Raw genomic sequence first — 21,305 nt, 5'->3', positions numbered from 1 at the left:
TTTATACTTGCTGCCCATTTGCTACCAGGCCAAGTTCAATGTGTTGGTACCTAAGATATCAGTCCCTGTACAGCTCAGGACCAGCTTACTTACATGACTGCCTTATCCCTCGTACATCCAGTAGATAGCTGTGGTCACTAGGAGAGTTTCTCCTGCAAGTTCCAAAGATCTCAGAAGCCTTTTCCACAATAACTCAGAACAGGGCTTTTAGTGTGGCTGCCCCTGTTCTGTGGAATAGCAGCCCTCTTGACAGACACCCACAATCTGCACTTTCTAGAAGCAGTTGCAAGGCATTTTTGCTTTGACAGTCTTTCCCTATGCCCGTAACCCTGTGCAAGTGCACATGTCAACCTATGCAGAGAGGGATTGCATGAGTATATATTGACCATATGATGGGGGTATTTTCTAAGGCAGCAGCAGTTCAGGGAGGGGGAAAGTGCAAGAAGTGCAACTTTTATCCTGCGTTACTGAATCCTTAATGTTTTCCAAAAGCTCATGTTTAATTCAACTAAACATTAAAAATGTCTAAATGATGGATAGAGTTACAGGATGCATGTTGGTTTAAGGACTGCCTAGCTTATTGGTTTACATTTTAAATCTTTCCTTCCCTTCCCCCCCACCCCCGGCCAATGTATCCCAAATACAGAACCTCCTTTATTCTGTCAAGATTTATTTTTACCAGGAATATGGGTGAATGACGTAGATAATGTTTTATGTACAAAGTCTGAAGATCCTTGAAAGTACAGTTAAATAAGAGTTTACTATAACCGCATGATCCAAAAGATAGCAACGTTGGCTTAGTTCAAACATTACACTAATCCATGTTATGTGGACAGAGAGCCAGTGTGGTGTAGTGGTTAAGAGCAATAGACTCATAATCTGGTGAACCGGGTTCGTGTCTCCGCTCCTCCACATACAGCTGCTGGGTGACCTTGGGCCAGTCACACTTCTCTGAAGTCTCTCAGCCCCACTCACCTCACAGAGTGTTTGTTGTGGGGGAGGAAGGGAAAGGAGAATGTTAGCCACTTTAAGACTCCTTTGGGTAGTGATAAAGTGGGATATCAAATCCAAACTACTCCTCCTCCTCCTCCTCCTCCTCTTCTTCTTCTTCTTCTTCTTCTTCTTCTTCTTCTTCTTCTTCTTCTTCTTCAAATGAAGCTTCAGCTTCATGCACTGTCCCTGTCCCTTCTCTATTGGGTTTTCTTTTGCTTTTACATAGCGATGGTTGAGCACTATGTTCAAACCAGAGATCCTGGTTTGACATAAACTCTGGTTAATTTAAGAAGCTAGTTTCATAACCCATAGCTTGACTTGAAACCAGGATCTCTGGTTTGAACATAATGCTCAACCAAGGTTGTTTAAAATTGAAACTAAACCCAGGGTAAATACTCACACCAACCAAAGGAGGAGAAAGGAGGGAAGCAACATGAAGAGGACAGGAGGCCTTTGGTTGACTGACATTCAATGCCCTTTTAAAATGTGTTGGGGGGGTATTGCATGGCTCTTGTTTTTATATTGATTATGTATTGTGTTTTTATATTGTGATTTTATCCTGTGAACTGCCCTGAGACCTGTGGGTATAGAGCAGTATACAAATTTAATTTATTATTATTATCATTATTTTATTATTATTATTAATATTAAAGGGAAGAAGGAAGAAACTAATTGAAGTTCATGCACACAGTGCTAAACCATGCTTTAGCATTATATCCAAAACCAGCCACTGACTTCAAAATCTGTCAGTCACAGTACAGTGTAGGAGGAGAGGTTGCAGGACAGGCCTTACATCTTTAATCAGAAATTATGTAGTAAAGAAACACTGTACTGATACCGTCAGTAAGTTCCAGTCACTGTTGCCTTTCAGTGCATGGAAACTGATGTTGCTTGGTTGTCTTGTGCAATGGCAGCCACCCCAAATTTATTATAACAGCCATTGTGGCTATTTGCACTACCACAGATATGGCCAAAGAGAGTTCACTAGTAGCAACCACTAAGTGGTAGTAGGTACTTGACTTCTACACACTCTTGACTGTCACGGTTGACCTAAGGGACACTAAAACCAACAGCAGCCAGCATATAACTCCCTCCAATCACTAGCACTGGTTTGCTCTGGCCCCCGGAAACTCACATGCAGGAAGAGTGTGAGAGCATCTGCACTGAGCAAGGTCCTTCCCCTCTGCTGAACAAGAACTATCATATGCATCAAAACATGGGTCAGACCATTGTAGTGATTGTAATAGTCAAAACAGCAATGGGCCAAAGTAACACATTTTCTGAACGCTAGGAATTATGAAGAGCTATCTTGGAGATATAGAATATTTATTAAGTTCAAAAAAGTATACAATTATGTATGAAAAATGCACAGGGGGAAAAAACACCTTCATTCATTACTCTATAATGTTATCAAAGCTCTGTCCTGAAAGAAGCACACTGATTTGTAGTCCATGTGTGTGTGAAAGCAGTGGATTTGGGTTAGGCGGGGGGACGGGGACTTTACATTTTTCTCACTATCCTCCTCTCCGTTCCACAGGGATAGAAATGTCTATGTGATGAATTTCAGTGCTTTGATAAAAAAGGGGGCACTTGATGTAGCCAAGAACAAGTTATAAAGCTATATAAGGCTTTGAAAAGAAAGTTATATACATGCTAGGTGAGACTTAGGTCTCTGATATAGACATCTGCCAAGGAGTAATCTGAAACCACCAAGAATCTAGCTTGCAGATGTGGATCTGTTTCCTGAAGCTCCTCACTTTTACAATAAAATATTGAGACAACGCTGGGCCACTAAATTGTTCACTGTGAAAAGAAAGTGTTAATTTGGCAAAAGATCTTCAATAGTGGCAATACATCATTTAAGGAGGCCATAGTGAGACCAAGGAGATCCAGAAAGTCACTTGAGAAATATTTCAGGTATGCTTCCCCATCTAGAGACAAAGGCTGATATGGTGGTGAACCCATGACAGACATCCATGTGGGTAAGAATGGTCTACTATGATGCATCTACTGTTTTTAAAGCCACTGAGTTGCATTATGAAATTTCAAATGTTCCTATTGCACACAGCACTACTTTCACAAAGACTGTGCAGTCTTAACCTGGGAACAGAAATGTTTCCACCCAAGGTCTAATTGTGGTGTTCACATCATACACAAGTCATTGCAGATTTTAGTCCAACATTGTTTGATGTTGCTTATAGAGCATTTCTGATGTAATATGTGTGTCACAAGATAAATATTAGACGCAGTTTTTAAGAAATAACTTAATATGCATCCTATGAATCTGGAAAACCTTTTTTCTTTTTTTTTACAATAAATAAGATGTCTTCAAAGTAATTTGGACAAAGACCATCTATGAACAATAAGAAAAGCCATCCTAAAGTGCTACTGGTAGTAAACAAGGAAAGGTTTTAGAGATAAACAATATTTTCTTCCGGGTCTCCATTTTCTGAATCTTGTCCCCTATCACCAGGTAGACTGTGCAGCAGAACATCTGATGGGTGTTGAGGCTGGATAGTGACAAGACTTGAACTGTGTGGTCTTGGGCACTGGCTCTGCAATGCATTCATGTCTAGAACACAAAAACACAGACAAGTTAAAAGCTGTAGCTCCACATGCCACATGCCCCTAGCAAAGGACCCATATATGAGAGAGAGAGAGAGAGAGAGAGACAGGCCTGAATTTGTCGTATACCAATACTTTTTTGGTAAAAAATAAAATGACTACAGTAACTTTCCTGGGAAGGCCTTGAACAATTCCTTTCCACAGCACCAGTTTCTCCTTTCAATGCCACCATTGCGCCTACACTACCTGCAGCAAACAAGCACAGATTGTTGCATCCAGTGCTGAGTGAGCAACTTTCTGTTTGCACAATTTGACTTCCCCTCTCCTCTCCTCCAACCCTCTGGAACAGATTTTTGGTATGTGCAGGGGGCTGCAGGGAGGAGGTGAGGGTTTTCCTGTGCAAGCAGAACAGTAGCATTGGATACACCCCAGAGTTGTGTTCTAACGGTGGCCATTTCATATTGCTTACCTAGTCATTTAAGGCATTTGTATACTGCCTCTCCTAATATTTATCTCAAGGCAGATTGCAACAACAAAATCCAATCGGTAGGCATCACCATTAAATTTCCATTAGAATGGCAGCACAAAAGCTTCACTTCCACAGTTCAAAATTACATGCTCTTTCCAGTCCTTGCAATACAAACCATTAACATGCTTGAGAGAATAAAAGCAGCTTAATCTGGCACCTGAAAGATAATACAGCAGGTGCCAGGGGAGTGAGAAAATAGGTGGTGCGCCACAACTGGGTCATGTGGCAGACTCCCAACACTCTTCAATGGGAGCCTTCAGCAAGAAGTCACCAAGGGACTCAGATATTGGTCCCCTTCCAAACACAGAACTGCAAACGCTGAATGCTGCCCAAACTTGCTCTTACTAAGCTTGTCGTCCTTGGGCCACTTCAGTGGAGAACCACTGTTATGGCAACACTTCCCAGGCAGAACTATGGAGGACATAAAGGCAGAAGACCTGGAGTGTTTCTGACACTCTGCTGGGTGCAATGCTTTTGAAGGAAGGAGTTGGGAAAGGTGGTGTGCCAAAAAGGGTGGGAAGAAAATATGACAGGGGTGAACACTTTCCCTGGGAAATCCTTTGTCAGGATTCTCTCTCTACTCACAGTCCAGGGCAGGTTGCTGAACTTAAACTCCCATCATCCTTGGTCATGGTGGCTGAGACCGATGATAACTGACAATTAGAGGATTGCAGGGTATAGCAATGTACATGCTATAATCTGGTCCTCAATGTCACCATAATGTGGTGACAGTCTTTCTGTATCACCTATATAATTAACTAATGATTGCATTAGTTGGAGGCACTTTTATGATTAAGGAAGTGATATACATTTCCCCCCATACAATGGTTCTCTCTCTTTTTTGGTTACTAGTGTACAAAAAGTCACACGTACCCATCACATAAGTGCAACCTGAGAGTAGGTTTTAAAATGTATATACCATTTTTTTTTCAAAATTAGGACTAAATTCTAGCCATGGTTAAGCCTTTTTATTTAAATATGAGAGCAAAGCACATAAGTTAATCTTTCCTAAGAGTTAAAATCTTTTTGGTTGGCCAGTGAACTGAATATTTCTCACTGAAATCAAGAAGAATTCAGGCACAAAGTGTAGTACAGCACAATGTGAGAGCCTAAATACAAAATAAAGCCGCAACATATATTAAAACAAGCCAAAGAAACTGCAGTAGATCATGTCACTAAACCATTTCAATTGCCAGGACAGCCAGATCAAGTAACAGGTATAGTGTTACTCAGGGCTGTTCTTGGCCTGGATTTAAGAAACCCTGTCGTAATGCTAGAATGAGTGAAGAAAATAATCAGAAAAGGTCAAAAAACACATGCTTTTAAAAAGGCACAATATAAATGAATAATAAAATCAGATTGAACGATTTAGGAATCATTTGGCTACGTTGCTCAGCTTTGTTGGGTTTCTGAAAAGTTCCAAAAACATCCCTCCTAAAACTTTGCTGTTGTACCCAGACTATACCACTCTGGAGTTCAGACAGAGGAATTGCTTCTGTTTGTAAAGGAAAAACCCTGCACATAGAAAAGCAGAGTATCAGGTTGAAGGCTAAGCTAGAACCCTTCTTCCTGACATGTTACTTTTCTATACACAGGGACTATTTTATATGAGGGGGAGTTCAAACGCTGGATCCCCGTTGTGCAATCTGTAGCAGCGCAGCCTAGAAACAATTTTACTGGAAGATAAGCTGTTTACCTAGCAAGGCTCTGTAGGAAAGTTCCCTCTTAGAATATTACCTAATGATTTCTCATCCCCCAAAATGAGCTAGGACCCAGTGATCTAACCTTAGGGCAGTGTGGGTGGTTTGCCATGTGTCAGAGCTGCTTCCAGATCCTAGCTCACAGAGGATCACGCTAGCCAACGGTCACTTTATAAAAGTCTTTATTGAGTTACAGTTTCCATTCTCAAGCTGCTGCGCGCAACTCTACGTCTTAAGGGTTAGACCGGCGAAGCTCCGTCTGAGTCTCCGCCCCCTGTGCACCAGCTTACTAACCTAGCTTTACTCCACCTTTTCCGCCTGACCGTTCTTCTCTGGGTCCCTCTGCCCCCCGTGGTCTCTTCCTTCCGGGACTCTTCTGAAGCGGACCCCCCGGACCCTCCTGTCTCCTTGCGCCGGGCTTTAGGACCTGGCTCCCTTTCCGGGCTGCTTACTGCGCCACCTTCCTGTGCATTTGAACTTGGCGCGCGCGCCCAACCTTCCACTTTCCTCCTGACCGTTTCTTCACTCTCCGATGGAGGTGTGGCCACTCCTGACTCGTGCCCTCCCTCCTGTTGCGAGCTGCCAGCGCTTGATACCTGGCGCCCTTCTTCTCCCCTGCTCTCTGTTGGTGACGCTGGTCCCGATTTCCAACTGCTCCCCTCTGAGCCCCCTCTGGACCCTTCTTCCTGGGGTGTCCCCCTAGGCTCCCCCCTTGCTCTGGCCACTGGTGCTCCTTTCTGTGAATCTTCTGATTCACTGGAAAGACTCGGAGATCTCGGGTCGTCGTCATCACTCATCTTTTCTTCTGCCTCCTCCCCCTCGCTCTCTGTTTCCTCCCTTGCCCTCGCCTCTGCTCCTGAACCCCTGACATCCATCCCCCCCTCGAAGCCCCCCCTTCCCCCCTCCCCTCCTTCCGGTGCGGGAGCTGGGTGCTGCCGTGTCATGGGGACGAATGTCGGATACAGTTCGCTTCCCGTGGCGGGCCTCCAACCGAAGGCTTCCGGTTCTTCCTCCCTGCTCTCGTCGACAACGGTCACCTCCGCTTCCATCTCTGTGCCGCCGTGCTCGAAACCCGGGTCGTCCCCGAACACGTCCATGTCCGTCTCTTCATCGGTCCCTTCTGGAGGCGTTGCTCGCCCGGGACCCTCCAGCCACTTCCTGCGCCACTGCTCCTCTGGTCTATCGTCCCACCAATACGAGGGTTCTGAGGCAGATCCCGAGGGTGACCCCCCCCCGGGGAACGGGCGTCTCGTGTCGGTTCCTCGTCCGAGTCGAACCCCTGGAACGTGCTGGCTGAAAGCGTGGGTGTGAAAAGCCAGTCGTCGAAAAAGTCTGCTGGCATGGGTCTATGTGGGAAGAGGGCATGAAACTCGTCTTTGAGCAGAGGTTCCTCCAAAGCGTAGCCCGGCACCCAGCTGTTGGCACTGGCCGGGGTGCCCTCCTTGGCGAGAAGGTATTCAACCCCCTCTTCCCCCCATCTGGAGTCCAAAATCTCTGTGACTTCGTTGATGGGCTCCTCCTGTGCCCCTCCACCTTGCTCGGTTCCCTCTCGGAGCGGACTCGGCGCCGTTCCTGGTTCCTGAAATCTGTGAGGTGCCTTGTAGGGAGTGAGCACCGATCTGTGGAACACCGGATGCATCCTGGAGCCCTCCGGAAGCGCCAGCCTGAACGCCACCGGGTTGACCTGCTCTTCGACTTGGTAGGGCCCCAGCTGTTTATGCCCCAGTTTCTTCTTCGCTAACGACCTGGCCGGCACTGCGTGGGCCGCTAACCAGACCCAGTCTCCCACATGGATCTCTTCACTAACCCTCCTGTGTCTGTCCGCTTGTACCTTGTATGCGTGTTTAGCCAGCTCCAGGTGCCGCCGAAGCTGATCGTGGACCTCCTGCAACTCCGACGCGAACGCATCCGCTGTCTGCGGCTCCCCCTCCCCCATTCTTTCCAGTCCCGGGAAAGTTCTGGGGTGCCTTCCGTTGTTGGCGAAGAACGGCGTTACCCCCGTGGACACGTGCTTCGTGTTGTTGTAGGCGAACTCGGCGAGAGGCAGGTAATCCACCCACGTTGCAGGCTGTTGATTAGCATAACATCTCAGGTACTGCTGCATGATGGCATTGACCCGCTCCGTTTGCCCGTTGGTCTGCGGGTGTCTAGCCGAAGCCAGGTTGATCTTGACGTTCAGGAAGCCCATCAGCTTCTGCCAGAAGTTCGAGATGAACTGCCGCCCCCGGTCGGACAGTATAGACCGCGGCAGACCGTGAACCTTGAACACGTGATCTATGAACAGTTTGGCGGTCTGTTCCGCCGTGGCCACCTTCGCACACGGGATGAAATGTGCCATCTTGGAGAACAAGTCCACCACCACCAGCACTGCCGTCTTGCCCCTCGAGCTGGGCAGATCCGTGACAAAGTCCAGGGCCACTCTCTCCCACGGTTCGAACGGGGTTTGCAGCGGTTCCAGCAGTCCCGCCGGCGGTCTGTGTACTGGTTTGGCCCTCTGGCAGGTGTCGCACCTCGCCACATAGTCTGCGACCTCCCCTCTCATTCTGGGCCACCAGAAGTCCCTGGCGACTAATTCCATCGTCTTCTCCGTGCCGAAGTGCCCGGCCGTGGGTGCGTCGTGCAACTGCTGCAGTACCTTGGCGCGAAGATCGTCCCCTGGCACGTAGATGGCCCCTTTACGGAGGAGTAATCCATCGCGAACCTGGAACTCGCCGGTCGCTGCCGTACCCCTTTGCGCCTCTGCCATCTTGGCTCGCGCGAAGGAGTCGTCCTGCAACGCTCTCCTCACCGCATCCAGGTCAACTGTAGCCGAAGCGCACGCCCACACCGTCGGTGCGAAGATGTGCATGGCAGCGGCTGGCGTCGCCTCCTCCAGATACTGTGGTTTACGGGATAGGGCATCCGCCATGACGTTGGTGTCCCCCGGGACATACTCTATTCGGAAGTCGAAGTTTGCAAAGAATTCGGCCCAACGTATCTGCCTCTGGTTCAGGAACTGCGCCGTGCGCCAGTGCTCCAGATTCTTGTGGTCCGTGCAGACCTGCACCGTGTGCTGGGCGCCGATCAGGAAGTGCCTCCACGCCTTGAATGCTGCATGAATGGCAAGCAACTCCCTGTCCCAGATGGTGTAGTTCTGTTCAGACTTGGTGAGCTTCCTGGAGTAGAACGCTCCCGGTCTCCACGCCCCCTGCGGGTCTTGCTGCAACAGTACTGCTCCCACGGCTCTGTCTGATGCGTCCGTCTCCACCCTCATTGGCCTGCTGGGGTTGACATGCAACAGCTGCTCTTCCGACGCGAAGAGACGCTTGAGTGCCTGAAAGGACTGCTCCGCCTGTTCCGTCCAGATGAACTTCTTCTTCTTGGAACTGAGCGTGTCCGTGATGGCCGCTGTTTGCATAGCGAACCCCTTGATAAACTTGCGATAGAAGTTCGCAAATCCAACAAACCGCTGGACCTCCTTCCGGTTGCGCGGGCTCTTCCAGTCCAACACTGCACGAACCTTGGCGCTGTCCATGGCGAGCCCCTTGTCTGACAACCTGTAGCCCAGGAAATCCACCTCCGTCACGTCAAACTGGCATTTTTCCAGCTTGGCGTAAAGCCTATGCTGCTGCAGTCTGCTCAGCACTTCCTTGACGTGTCTGTCGTGATCCTGCTGCGATTCAGAAAATATCAGGATGTCATCCAAGAAGCAGACACACGTCTTGTAGAGGAGCCCCGCCAGCACGTGATGCATGAAAGCTTGAAAACAGTGGGAGCCATTTTGCAATCCAAAAGGCATAACTCTGTATTCGTAGGTGCCCAGGGGCGTGAACATGGCTGTCTTCCACTCATCACCCTCCCGCATGCGAATGAGGTTGTACGCCCCACGCAGGTCCAACTTGGTGAACACGCGTCCCTTGCGTACCGTCGCGAGGAGGTCGTCGATCCTGGGCATGGGGAAGTCCGATGGCTTGGTCACACTGTTCAAAAGGCGATAGTCCACTACAAGTCTTTTTTGGGGTGTGTCCTTCTTCTTAACAAAGAATACAGGACTGCCCCCCGCTGCCTTGGACTCTCGGATGAAACCGCGCTCCAAATTATGATCTATGAACTCTTTGAGTTCCTGTAGTTCGTCCTCAGACATGGAATACAGCTTCCCTTTGGGCAGCACCGCCCCTGGCAGTAGGTCAATCTTGCAGTCATATGATCTGTGGGGGGGTAGCTTGTCCGCCTCCTTCTCGCAGAAGACCTCTAAAAATCCCGCGTATTTGTGGGGGATTGCTTGCAGCGTCCCCAGCTGCAGCCGCGCTTCCTCCTCCTCTCCCTCCTGCCGGGGCAGAATGCAGTGCTCAGCGCAGTATGAGGAGCCAAAGACTACCTGCCGCTGGTACCAAGCCAACGTCGGACTGTGTCTGTCCAGCCAACTCATGCCCAAGACAATAGACGTGTCCGACAGTCTGGTGACATTAAAACTGATGATTTCCCTGTGATTTCCAAGTCGCATCACCATTGGTGGCGTTTGCTTCACCACCTGCCCCCCTAGCAGCTCCCTGCCATCCACCGTGACGACCTGCAGGGGCAGCGTGGCAGGCAACAGCTGTATAGCGTGTTTATCGACAAAGTCCTGCCCTATAAAGTCCGCATTGCTTCCTGAGTCAACGGTGATTGGCACGTCTAGAGTGAGGCCATTGGGTAGCTGAAGCGATGCAGTGAGCTGCACTACTGGTTTGGGCGGGAGGGGGTCTGTGGGCTGCAAAATCTCTGGGGACTGCTTTACTGACTCGTCTGGCTGGGCCCCAGTGCCTCTGTCTCCAGCCAGACTCCGTCGTTTCCCTGCTGTGTGTCTCTGTGCTGAGTAGCTGCAGTCACCGTCGCAGAGGCTGCAGTGTGTTTGTGGATCCTCTGGGGACACTCTTTCGCCATGTGCTGCGGACTTTCGCAGATGTAACACTTCCTGTTCCCTCTAGGAGGCTTCGCTTTGACTGCTCCCGGTGCTGTGGCTCTGGTTGCTGACTGAGCCCTGGCACCTCCAACCTCCATCGGTTCCGCTCCCCCTCCTGGTGGAGGCGTGGATTGCGCACGCGCAGCTTCCCTGGGAACGAAGGAGAACCCTCTCGCTGGTTCGCGCCCTCCACGCCCTTCGTCCCTGCTCCATGGACGTTCCTCCAGCCTCACTCCCACTGCCAGCGCCCTCTGAACGACCTCCTGCGTGGTCCTGGGTCTCTCCCCCCTTGCAATTTCGTCTTTAACCGCACTGTTCAATCCTTCCCAAAATAGGTCTCTGACTGGAGCTGAATCTCTGTCCCATTCCAGGGCACTGGCCAGTGCAAAAAAGCGGGCATGGTACTGTCTTACGCTGGCCCTCCCTTGCTTCAGCCCATGTACCTCCTTCCTGGCAAGATCCACGTCTATGCTGGACAAAAAGCAGCCATCCATCGCTGTAATAAAGGCATCCGCGGTTTGGAGCGCCGGATCCTTATCTCTCCACAAATTGCGCAGCCATGCTTTAGCATCTCCATGCAAATGGGACATGATAAATCCCACCTTTTCTTGCTCATCTCTAAAGTCTTTGTCCAGCAGTTGCAGTGCACACTGTACATCTGCTCTAAAGTTGGGGTACTGTTGTAAATTCCCATCGAAGTGAGAGACTAGACCGCCTGTTCTTCTCCCCAACCCAATCCCCTCCGGTTTGGGTGTCAGTTGCCCTTGCTTCGTAAGCACTTCCAACCTGACCTGGAGATCCCTGTAGGCGGCAGCTGCGTCCTCCTCTCTCTTCCTGGATGCAAGTATCTCGGCATTCAGTCGTGTCACTGCTTCTCTGAGTTCTCCTATCTGCTGTTCGGCCGTCATATTGTCTGCCGTTTGTGAGCTGAGTCGTAGGCACCCACCTTCTCTCCTGTCCGCGAGGCTGTAGATGCCCACAACTGGAGACGGAGCTTACTGTCAGAGCTGCTTCCAGATCCTAGCTCACAGAGGATCACGCTAGCCAACGGTCACTTTATAAAAGTCTTTATTGAGTTACAGTTTCCATTCTCAAGCTGCTGCGCGCAACTCTACGTCTTAAGGGTTAGACCGGCGAAGCTCCGTCTGAGTCTCCGCCCCCTGTGCACCAGCTTACTAACCTAGCTTTACTCCACCTTTTCCGCCTGACCGTTCTTCTCTGGGTCCCTCTGCCCCCCGTGGTCTCTTCCTTCCGGGACTCTTCTGAAGCGGACCCCCCGGACCCTCCTGTCTCCTTGCGCCGGGCTTTAGGACCTGGCTCCCTTTCCGGGCTGCTTACTGCGCCACCTTCCTGTGCATTTGAACTTGGCGCGCGCGCCCAACCTTCCACTTTCCTCCTGACCGTTTCTTCACTCTCCGATGGAGGTGTGGCCACTCCTGACTCGTGCCCTCCCTCCTGTTGCGAGCTGCCAGCGCTTGATACCTGGCGCCCTTCTTCTCCCCTGCTCTCTGTTGGTGACGCTGGTCCCGATTTCCAACTGCTCCCCTCTGAGCCCCCTCTGGACCCTTCTTCCTGGGGTGTCCCCCTAGGCTCCCCCCTTGCTCTGGCCACTGGTGCTCCTTTCTGTGAATCTTCTGATTCACTGGAAAGACTCGGAGATCTCGGGTCGTCGTCATCACTCATCTTTTCTTCTGCCTCCTCCCCCTCGCTCTCTGTTTCCTCCCTTGCCCTCGCCTCTGCTCCTGAACCCCTGACACCATGCTATTTGCAAAGGGGAAATAAATGCAAGTAATATGGACAAATGGGACTCTTTGGGCTGGGCTGGACTGACAGAAGCATAAGACAAAAAATTCCTTGCCATGCGTCCTTAGAGAAAAGGACCAGAAGCCACTGCCAACAATGCCCAAGTGTCTACCAGTCACAACAGAACTTAAGAGGTATGTTCTGGCTTCTTGCAACAGCAATTGTGAATTGTGTGTGTGCATTCCTCAAATGAGGTTCAGATGCAAGTTGCCTGGAGTTTCACACCTCACCTTGATATTTGGGTATTTGGCTTTTTAGTGATAGATCCGAGTTCATTCCTGGATTCCTAACAAAATCTTCACTGGCCGAGTTCAACCTGCTGTTCACGGCTTCTGTGCAACTGCCTGTGAAACAAAGCAACGCTGTTTTAAGTGACCAACATTTTCCTTGACCATCATTTCAAAAGGGCAGAAAATCCAACAATGGTGTCATTATAGCATTGTTTTACTGCATTCACATCCATTTCTTAACCCAAGGGAATGAGAGAAAGATGTGTGGACGTTAATTGCACTTAATCTTTATTTTTTTAAAGTTTTTTATTCATACAACAAGAAAAAAACAAAAAAAAAACCACAAATACCAAATTACACACAAATTACAAAAAAATAACCATAGACACATAATTTTCTTAGCAAACAATAAAACATCTATTGGTCTTGACACTAAAGACCCAACCTCCCGTCTATTCCATATTTCAAATTCTTATTACTTTTTGCCAATACACACTTTTAACATAATTTTACTTATTCTCAATAAATCTAATTTCTTATATCTACCTTGCAATTATTACTGAAGTTCCTCGAATGCTGCAACAGAATTTAAACTACTATATTTATTTTTCAGATAATCTTTGAAAACCTCCCATTTTGAAACAAATTCCTGTTTTGATTTGTTCTTTATTTTTTCTGATAAACCATCTAATTCGGCATATTCTGTCAGCTTTTGGATCCAATCTTGTATAGAGGGGATTTCATTACTCTTCCATTTTGCTGCGATCAAAACTCTTGCTGCCGCCGTCGCATATAAAAAGATACCCTTCCTCTTTTGTGGAATATCCAAATCTGTTATTCCCAGGAGGTAGGCCTCTGGTTTTTTGTTGAAAGAGATCTTTAGCATTTTTTGCAGTTCTGCATGGATACTCTCCCAGAATATCCACCACATATGGTAGAATGTTCCTGATTCACCGCATCTCCAACAATTACTTGACACATTTTTTTACATTTTTGAAAGTTTCCATGGTGTTAGATACCATCGATGTTGCATTTTTTGAAAGTTCTCTCTAATCGTGTAACAATTTGTGAATTTCCAATTGATCTTCCATAAATTTTCCCATTGGGCCATGGTTAATTGCACTTAATCAATTAAGAAACACTCTTACGGCTTAAAGTTCAAATATCTCAGGAAGAAAAGTGGTTTGTTCTCCCCAAATCATTGAGAGCAAACCTATGGATAGTGTCCTTGGAATAACTACAGTACCATCCTAAGTCTATCAGGTTCATATGGCAAAAGAACCAGGGTGTTATATCTATGAAGTCTGGCCTGTAATATAACCGAAAAAATATATAGTTATTGCAGAACTTAACACTATCATCATTTTGGAAGACTGCCTGTAATTTAAAAAGATGTTATCTACTTTTTAAGAAAGGTGTCTCAATATTAATCTGAAAAAGCAACAATAAATGGGTGAACAATAGTGAATCTGGTACCCAGCCTATGGAGGAACTGTGGGTTTAGTGGAATCCACAATCTCCCCTCCTGTCTTTCCAATCTTAGCTATGTCATGTGCACCTCCAGGGTTCTCAAAATATTAATGCAGGAGCCAGGAGAAAAAATAAGGAAACCAGGTCTCCTTCCAACCCCACTCATCGGAGTACTGCATGAATAATAATAATTTATTATTTATACCCCGCCCATCTGGCTGAGTTTCCCCAGCCACTCTGGGCGGCTCACAATCAGTGTTAAAAACAGTACAGCGTTACATATTAAAAACTTCCCTGAACAGGGCTGCCTTAAGATGTCTTCTGAATCTCAGGTAATTATTTATCTCTTTGACATCTGATGGGAGGGCGTTCCACAGGGCGGGCGCCACTGCCGAGAAGGCCCTCTGTCTGGTTCCCTGTAGCCTCACTTCTCTCAATGAGGGAACCGCCAGAAGGCCCTCGGCGCTGGATCTCAGTGTCCGGGCTGAACGATGGGGGTGGAGACGCTCCTTCAGGTATACAGGACCGAGGCCGTTTAGGGCTTTAAAGGTCAGCACCAACACTTTGAATTGTGCTCGGAAACGTACTGGGAGCCAATGCAGATCTCTCAGGACCGGTGTTATGTGGTCCCGGCGGCCACTCCCAGTCACCAGTCAAGCTGCCGCATTCTGGATTAATTGCAGTTTCCGGGTCACCTTCAAAGGTAGCCCCACGTAGAGCGCATTGCAGTAGTCCAAGCGTGAGATAACTAGAGCATGCACCACTCTGGCGAGACAGTTCGCGGGCAGGTAGGGTCTTAGCCTGCGTACCAGGTGGAGCTGGTAGACAGCTGCCCTGGACACAGAGTTAACCTGCGCCTCCATGGACAGCTGTGAGTCCAAAATGACTCCCAGGCTGCGCACCTGGTCCTTCAGGGGCACAGTTACCCCATTCAAGACCAGGGAATCCCCCACACCAACCCGCTCCCTGTCCCCCAAAAACAGTACTTCTGTCTTGTCAGGATTCAACCTTAATCTGTTAGCCGCCATCCATCCTCCAACCGCCTCCAGGCACTCACACAGGACCTTCACCGCCTTCACTGGTTCTGATTTAAAGGAGAGGTAGAGCTGGGTGTCATCTGCATACTGATGAACACCCAGTCCAAACCCCCTGATGATCTCTCCCAGCGGCTTCATATAGATATTAAAAAGCATGGGGGAGAGGACAGAACCCTGAGGCACCCCACAAGTGAGAGCCCAGGGGTCTGAACACTCATCCCCCACCACCACTTTCTGGACACGGCCCAGGAGGAAGAAGCGAAACCACTGTATGACAGTGCCCCCAGCTCCCAGCCCCTCTGGGAGTCCAGAACAGTCCAGAAGGATGTTATGGTCGATGGTGTCAAAGGCCGCTGAGAGATCCAGCAGAACTAGGAAACAGCTCTCACCTTTGTCCCTAGCCCGCCGGAGATCATCAACCAGCGCGACCAAGGCAGTTTCAGTCCCATGGTGAGGCCTGAATCCCGATTGGAAGGGATTCAAATGCTCCGTTTCCTCCAGGCGTGCTTGGAGTTGTTCAGCAACCACCCGCTCAATCACCTTGCCTAAGAATGGCAGATTTGAGACTGGGCGATAGTTGGCCAAATTGGCCGGGTCTAAAGATGTTTTTTTAAGAAGCGGTTTAATGACCGCCTCTTTCAGCAGGTCTGGGAAGGCTCCCTCACGGAGGGAAGCATTCACCACCCCACGAAACCCATCGCCCAATCAATATATTGAATCAATATATGGGGCAAGTAAGAGACTTAGGGTGAACTTTTTTCGCACAAGGCTCAACTGAATGGTGGACCAGTAGTCCCAAATGTTTACGTGCTGGCCCAAGTTATTTTGCTGCTTGAGGTAAAGGACAAATTGGCGCCACCCCCCTCCACCTTCCCATAGCTGCTGCCAGTCAGAGTAGATAATGCTAAACTTGATGGACCACAGCAAGGGATTGTCACAGCACGCAACAGTGTGCACAATAGCTGGATACTCAGATTCATAAAATTGCAAAGCAGAAATCCTATGCACACTAGGTTTTTTGTGTGAATACTGTATTTGCATTTAATGGCACTTAAAACGTGCTTCAAAGGCCTATTGAAAATCTGCCTGTGTATCTTTCCAGATGTAATATATTTTCCCCGGGAGGATGCCGTCTGCATTTGCTAGCGCTTTCCTCCTGCTAGTCCTAGAAAATTAGATCCCTGGTCCTGACTGCAAAGTCCCCTTGGGAAAACTTCAGCACCTGGGAAAGGCACTAGGCTACAGTGTGCCTTATCTTGTGTTCTCAATACCAGGGGCCTCGGAAGGGTTAGCGCCTGAACAAAGTCTGCGCAGGTGCTTTTCCTTTGAGCGTTCATGCTTCTCTTGGGAATTCCAGTGAAAAACCTAGACTCCATTACGTCCTGCAGCATCTAAATGCAAAAAAAGGACCTCACACCCTTTGTTTTGCACGCTTTGAAGTAAACATTCAGCAACCTCCCGGGATATGGTAGTGTCCCAGACAACAGCGCACTTTCCCAGCGATACCTGATGAACTGATAAGCAGCACAACCTGCGCACCTTCTGCAAACAGGTTGAATGCACATCAGAAGAAAACGGATCCAGCGAGGCCTGTATTGTATCTTTCCTAGGGGTTGCCATGGTAACACCTCTCTGGATAACATGATCTAAAGGAGGTCCTGGCAGCATTCAGAATTTTGATATTATGGGTTGTTGTTTTTAAATGTGCGGATTGAAATATGAAGGTGTCACCAACGAAGCTAGTCCCAGATTAGAATCAGCTCCTTGGGCAAAAATATTTCTCCATTCTTCCATCCGAACACCATTAAGAAGAAGAGCTATAGCTCAGTGGTCATCCACTCTGCGTACTGAAGGTCCCTGGATCAATCCCCAGCCTCTCCAGGAAGGGCTGGGAGTGTTCCCTGTCTCAAACCCTGGGAGCCACTGCCAGCCAGTGTAGACAGCATAGGGCTAGATGGACTAGTGGTCTGAGCTGCTATAAGGCCGTTTCCTGTGGAAGTGGAGAGTAGCGTGTTTCTGCTAGAACTTAATACATGCAAAGCGCATAGGAAGATACCAGCCTAGACTATGGCTCGATCTTCACTAGACAAATAAAGTAGTTTCACACCACTTTCAACAGTCATGACTTCCCTTCCAAAGAATCCTGGCAACTGTCGTTTGCTAAGGGTGTTGAGAGTTGCTAGGGAGACCCCTATTCCCCACACAGAGCTACAATTCTCAGGGTAGTTAACTCTCAGCACACTCAACAATATACAGTTCCTGGGATTCTTTCAGGGAAGCCCTGCTCTCCCCGGGGAAGTTCACCTGGTGCCTTCATTGTACACCTTTAGGCGCCAGGCAAGAACGTTCCTTTTTAACCAGGCCTTTAGTTGACCTAAATCAACATCCCATACCCATTAAAATGTGGCTCTTTTTTTTTGGGGGGGGGTTATTATTAGGTTATTGCTTTTATTTTTATTTTACATACTGTGATATTTTTATGTGGACCGCCCTGAGACTTCCGGGTATAGGGCGATATATGAATTCAATCAATCAATCAATCAATCAATCAATCAATACTGCTTTAAATCTATAGTGCGGATGGGGCCTATTTGTCTAGCCCAGTGTTGTCTGTCTGGAAATGACTCTCTAGGGGGCTTGGATAGAAGCTGTTCGCATCACTTGCTCCTTTCGCTTTGCTGGAAGTGCCATGGACTGAACCTGGTTCCTTCTACATGCAAAGCAGCTGTTCCACAGTTGAGTGACATGTTCTACTATCCCCCCCCCAAAAAAATGCTCTACCACACAGCTGCGGCTTTTCCATCACACGGAAGGCACCCAAGGCAGAAAGTCGAGAGCATTTCAAGGAGACTGAGGAACAAAAGCACCAGACAAGCTCTAAGCATCAAACCCTTGGCTGCCGTTTGAGTGAGCAAGTACAACCTCACACAGCCTGCCTCACACAAAGAAAGCACAATGTGTCACCCAGATGACACCGTCAGCCTGAAAGTGGAGCAGGAAGGCCTGCTGTCACCATGCTTTCCGCAGTCAGCTTGGACGTGGTACAAGGCTCTGGGTCCGATCCAGGCAGCAGCAGCTGGCCGCACAGCAGGCTGTTAAATGCCACAATGAAAACAGATAGTTCGACAAGCCCTAACTGGGAGCAACAAATCAGCAGCTCAGGTGTGGGCAGCGCTCAACTTATTTCGTATCTTTATATTTATGTGCTATGAAAGCCTCCAAGTCCAGGGCTTTCCTGGCTCTGCAGCGGAGCTCTCTCTCTCGCTCTCTCTCTCTCTCTCTCTCTCTCTCTCTCTAAGGGCCAACTTTTACAACCCATTGTCACTCGCATTGCAGGCATGGCTCGTAACAATGCAATATGCCTCAGCCACGCAGGCCAGAAGTTTTGTACATTATGAAAATGCCTTGGGGAGCAGCCACAGGGTAGCAGCACCAATATTTGTAAATAGCGCCTGTGATTTTCCTGGACGAAGTGTCATAACAATCGTTCATATGTTCCATTTATGGTAGCTTTGTCCAAATATTTTTTTAAAAAATCTGAAGATAATTGGACTTCCATTTTATACCTATAAATTGGTGAGAAGCATTGTGCAAAATACAATTATCAAGCATGAGGAAGAACGTTTTCTGCCCCTTCCCCAATGGTGAATGTGGCTTCTGAATATATTAAGTCTTGTCTCACTATCCTTTTAGAATTGTTTGGAAGAGTTAGTAATGGGGAAAAACAATTCAGGGATAGTATGATAAGAATTGGGAAATTTTAGTGACAAACTTTAGCTATACTCAAATGAGTTTCAACTTTATAGGACCAAGTATTTTTAAAATGAAAGCAGTTTTCTATTCCTCTTACACTATTGAATATTTTATATAGAGAAGTCTCAGTTGGTTTTTAAATTTTATTATTACTCCTTATTGTGTACAACGTGCATTATTAGTCTTGTTACTCCCATATTCCCACTGTAATTTTTTTAATGTTCTTACTACAATGGTACCTCGCAAGACGAATGGCTCGCAAGACGAAAAACTCGCAAGACGAAAGAGTTTTTCGTTTTTTGAGTTGCTTCGCAAGACGAATTTCCCTATGGGCTTGCTTCGCAAGACGAAAATGTCTTGCAAGTTTGTTTCCTTTTTCTTAAAACCGTTTCCTATGGGAAACCGTGCTTCGCAAGACGAAAAATTCGCAAGACAAAAAACTCGCAGAAGGAATTAATTTCGTCTTGCGAGGCACCACTGTATTCTAGTTTTACATCCCTTTTAAAAATTTCCATTATGTCCCAAACTTGAAATAAAGAGAAACATTTGTGTAATTTTCTTCAAAATGTTAAAATAGTTTTCATCAACTCCCCCCCTCCTGCCTCTCCATAAGCTTAATACAAACTTAAGACCATACAATTCACAAAACTCCCAATAAAATACCACTCTCGTATCAAGAAGCAAGAGAAAGACCCAGTTGTTAAAATCAATGAGAATTAGCACAACTAGCAGCAAAAGCTTTCCTTAAAAAAACAACAACCCAAAATGATCTCTTTTTTTAAAAGTTCAAAGGGGAGGGTTTCTTGATATTGTTCTTTCGGGACATCATTGCATAACCTCAGGACAGAACACGGAAAATCACTACTCCGTTTCCAAGCTGTTCCAATCTCTGTGATCAAGGGGATTTGATCAAGGCATTTAAATCAGGCCTTAGTGGGTGGCACCCATTGTCTGTGTTAATTCTGAGCTCCAGAAATATTGCTCAGAATAGTGCACACCTCATCATCTCATCTGGAAACACTGGCATCAGGCACGTCTCACAATCCCACTTTGTAGAAACGTAATGCTATCTCTGAGGAGAAGGGGTGGGTAGGAGAAGGATGACATGGGTAAAGGTTTTCTTCTTCTTCTTCTTCTTCATTTGAGGTTTAAAAGCAGGAAAGGGGGGAGAGAGACACCCACACCTCTTGACTATGTTTCCTAGGAAAATGTATTCATTTCAAAGGCTGATGAAACACTGTAACTTTGTTATCGGGTCAGTATATAGTTCCAATAATTATGTGGCCTGCAATTAGTGGTTTGTGATTATAAAACCACAGCTATTTCACATGCAGCATCTACAGACAGAAGGTCGGACCAAAACATGTTGCCACTTGCAGTAGAAAATCCTCAAAGCACCTTCCCAGCAAGAATTCATAAACATCCTGGAAGAATGGCAGATGAAAGTGATGGACTATATGACATTGGCTGAGATGACAGGCAGAATCCGTGACCAACGCAAAGAGATGGTGGAAGAAGAATGGAAAAAATTTAAAAGCTATCTTAAGGACTACTATAAACTGAATGAATGTTAAAATGTTGTGGTTGCTAGAAGTAATAGGGTACAGGGATACAAGGTTAGACAATAAAGGAGGACTAAGACGACAGAGATTAGAAAGTAACAATTGGGAGTTGCTAGCTCAAATATGGACATTGGGATGCAGAGAGGGGGGGTATGGGGAAGTCCAAGAAAAGAGGTTTATGAAAATATCTTTGAAACCATTTTGTATGTTTGTTTAGTTTTGTGTTTGTTTGTTTTTCTTAAAAATGTTGTAAAACCAATAAAAATTTATTAAAAAAAAAAAGAATTCATAAACATCTTTGTTATGATATAACGCAGTAGTAGTCAACACCTTCCAGGTGTTGTTGGGCTACAAGTCCCACCACCCCAACTATTGGCCATACTGGCTGGGTCTGATAGGAGATGTAGTCCTTGAGGACACCACATTGGCTACTGCTCATGTAATGGCATTCATAACCTTCTGCCTGAGCTGCTACCTCCAATCTAGTGGGTTGGCTCTAAAGAAAAAGCCATTCTTGTGTTCTAGTCCATCATGACCTTAAAGAAGAAGGAGGGGGACCTTCATTCCTGTCAGAAGTTCTAGAAGAATAACCAATTTGTGTCTTCCAGATGTTTTTCCAGACTACAGCTCTCATCAGCATGAACTAGCAGGACCAATAGCCAGGAATTATGGGAGCTGTAGTGCAATAAAACCAGGAGGACACCACATTGTTTACTCCTGTGCTGGAAGGTTCAGAGATGGG

At 47.3% G+C, this 21,305-nt stretch overlaps 1 protein-coding gene across 2 annotated transcripts in view; it reads right to left on the bottom strand.

The window, feature by feature from the left end:
- Positions 1-2,302: 2,302 nt before the first annotated feature.
- The window catches only part of ARHGEF28 (Rho guanine nucleotide exchange factor 28), a 148,311-nt gene continuing 129,308 nt past the window's right edge, over positions 2,303-21,305 (bottom strand). For both annotated transcript variants that reach the window (XM_081212475.1, XM_081212476.1), the window contains exons 36-37: positions 12,742-12,855; positions 2,303-3,565 (exon numbers count right to left, since the gene is read on the bottom strand). In XM_081212475.1, coding sequence (XP_081068601.1) covers positions 3,405-3,565; positions 12,742-12,855 — 275 coding nt within the window. In that variant the 3' untranslated portion in view covers positions 2,303-3,404. The remainder of the gene's footprint in view (positions 3,566-12,741; positions 12,856-21,305) is intronic.

The sequence above is a fragment of the Podarcis bocagei genome (assembly GCF_964188305.1).
Source record: "Podarcis bocagei genome assembly, chromosome: 11".
In the NCBI taxonomy this organism is placed as follows: Eukaryota; Metazoa; Chordata; class Lepidosauria; order Squamata; family Lacertidae; genus Podarcis; species Podarcis bocagei.
The sequence above is the reverse complement of the archived record's forward strand: the minus strand, read 5'-3'. Positions and strand labels throughout refer to the sequence as shown.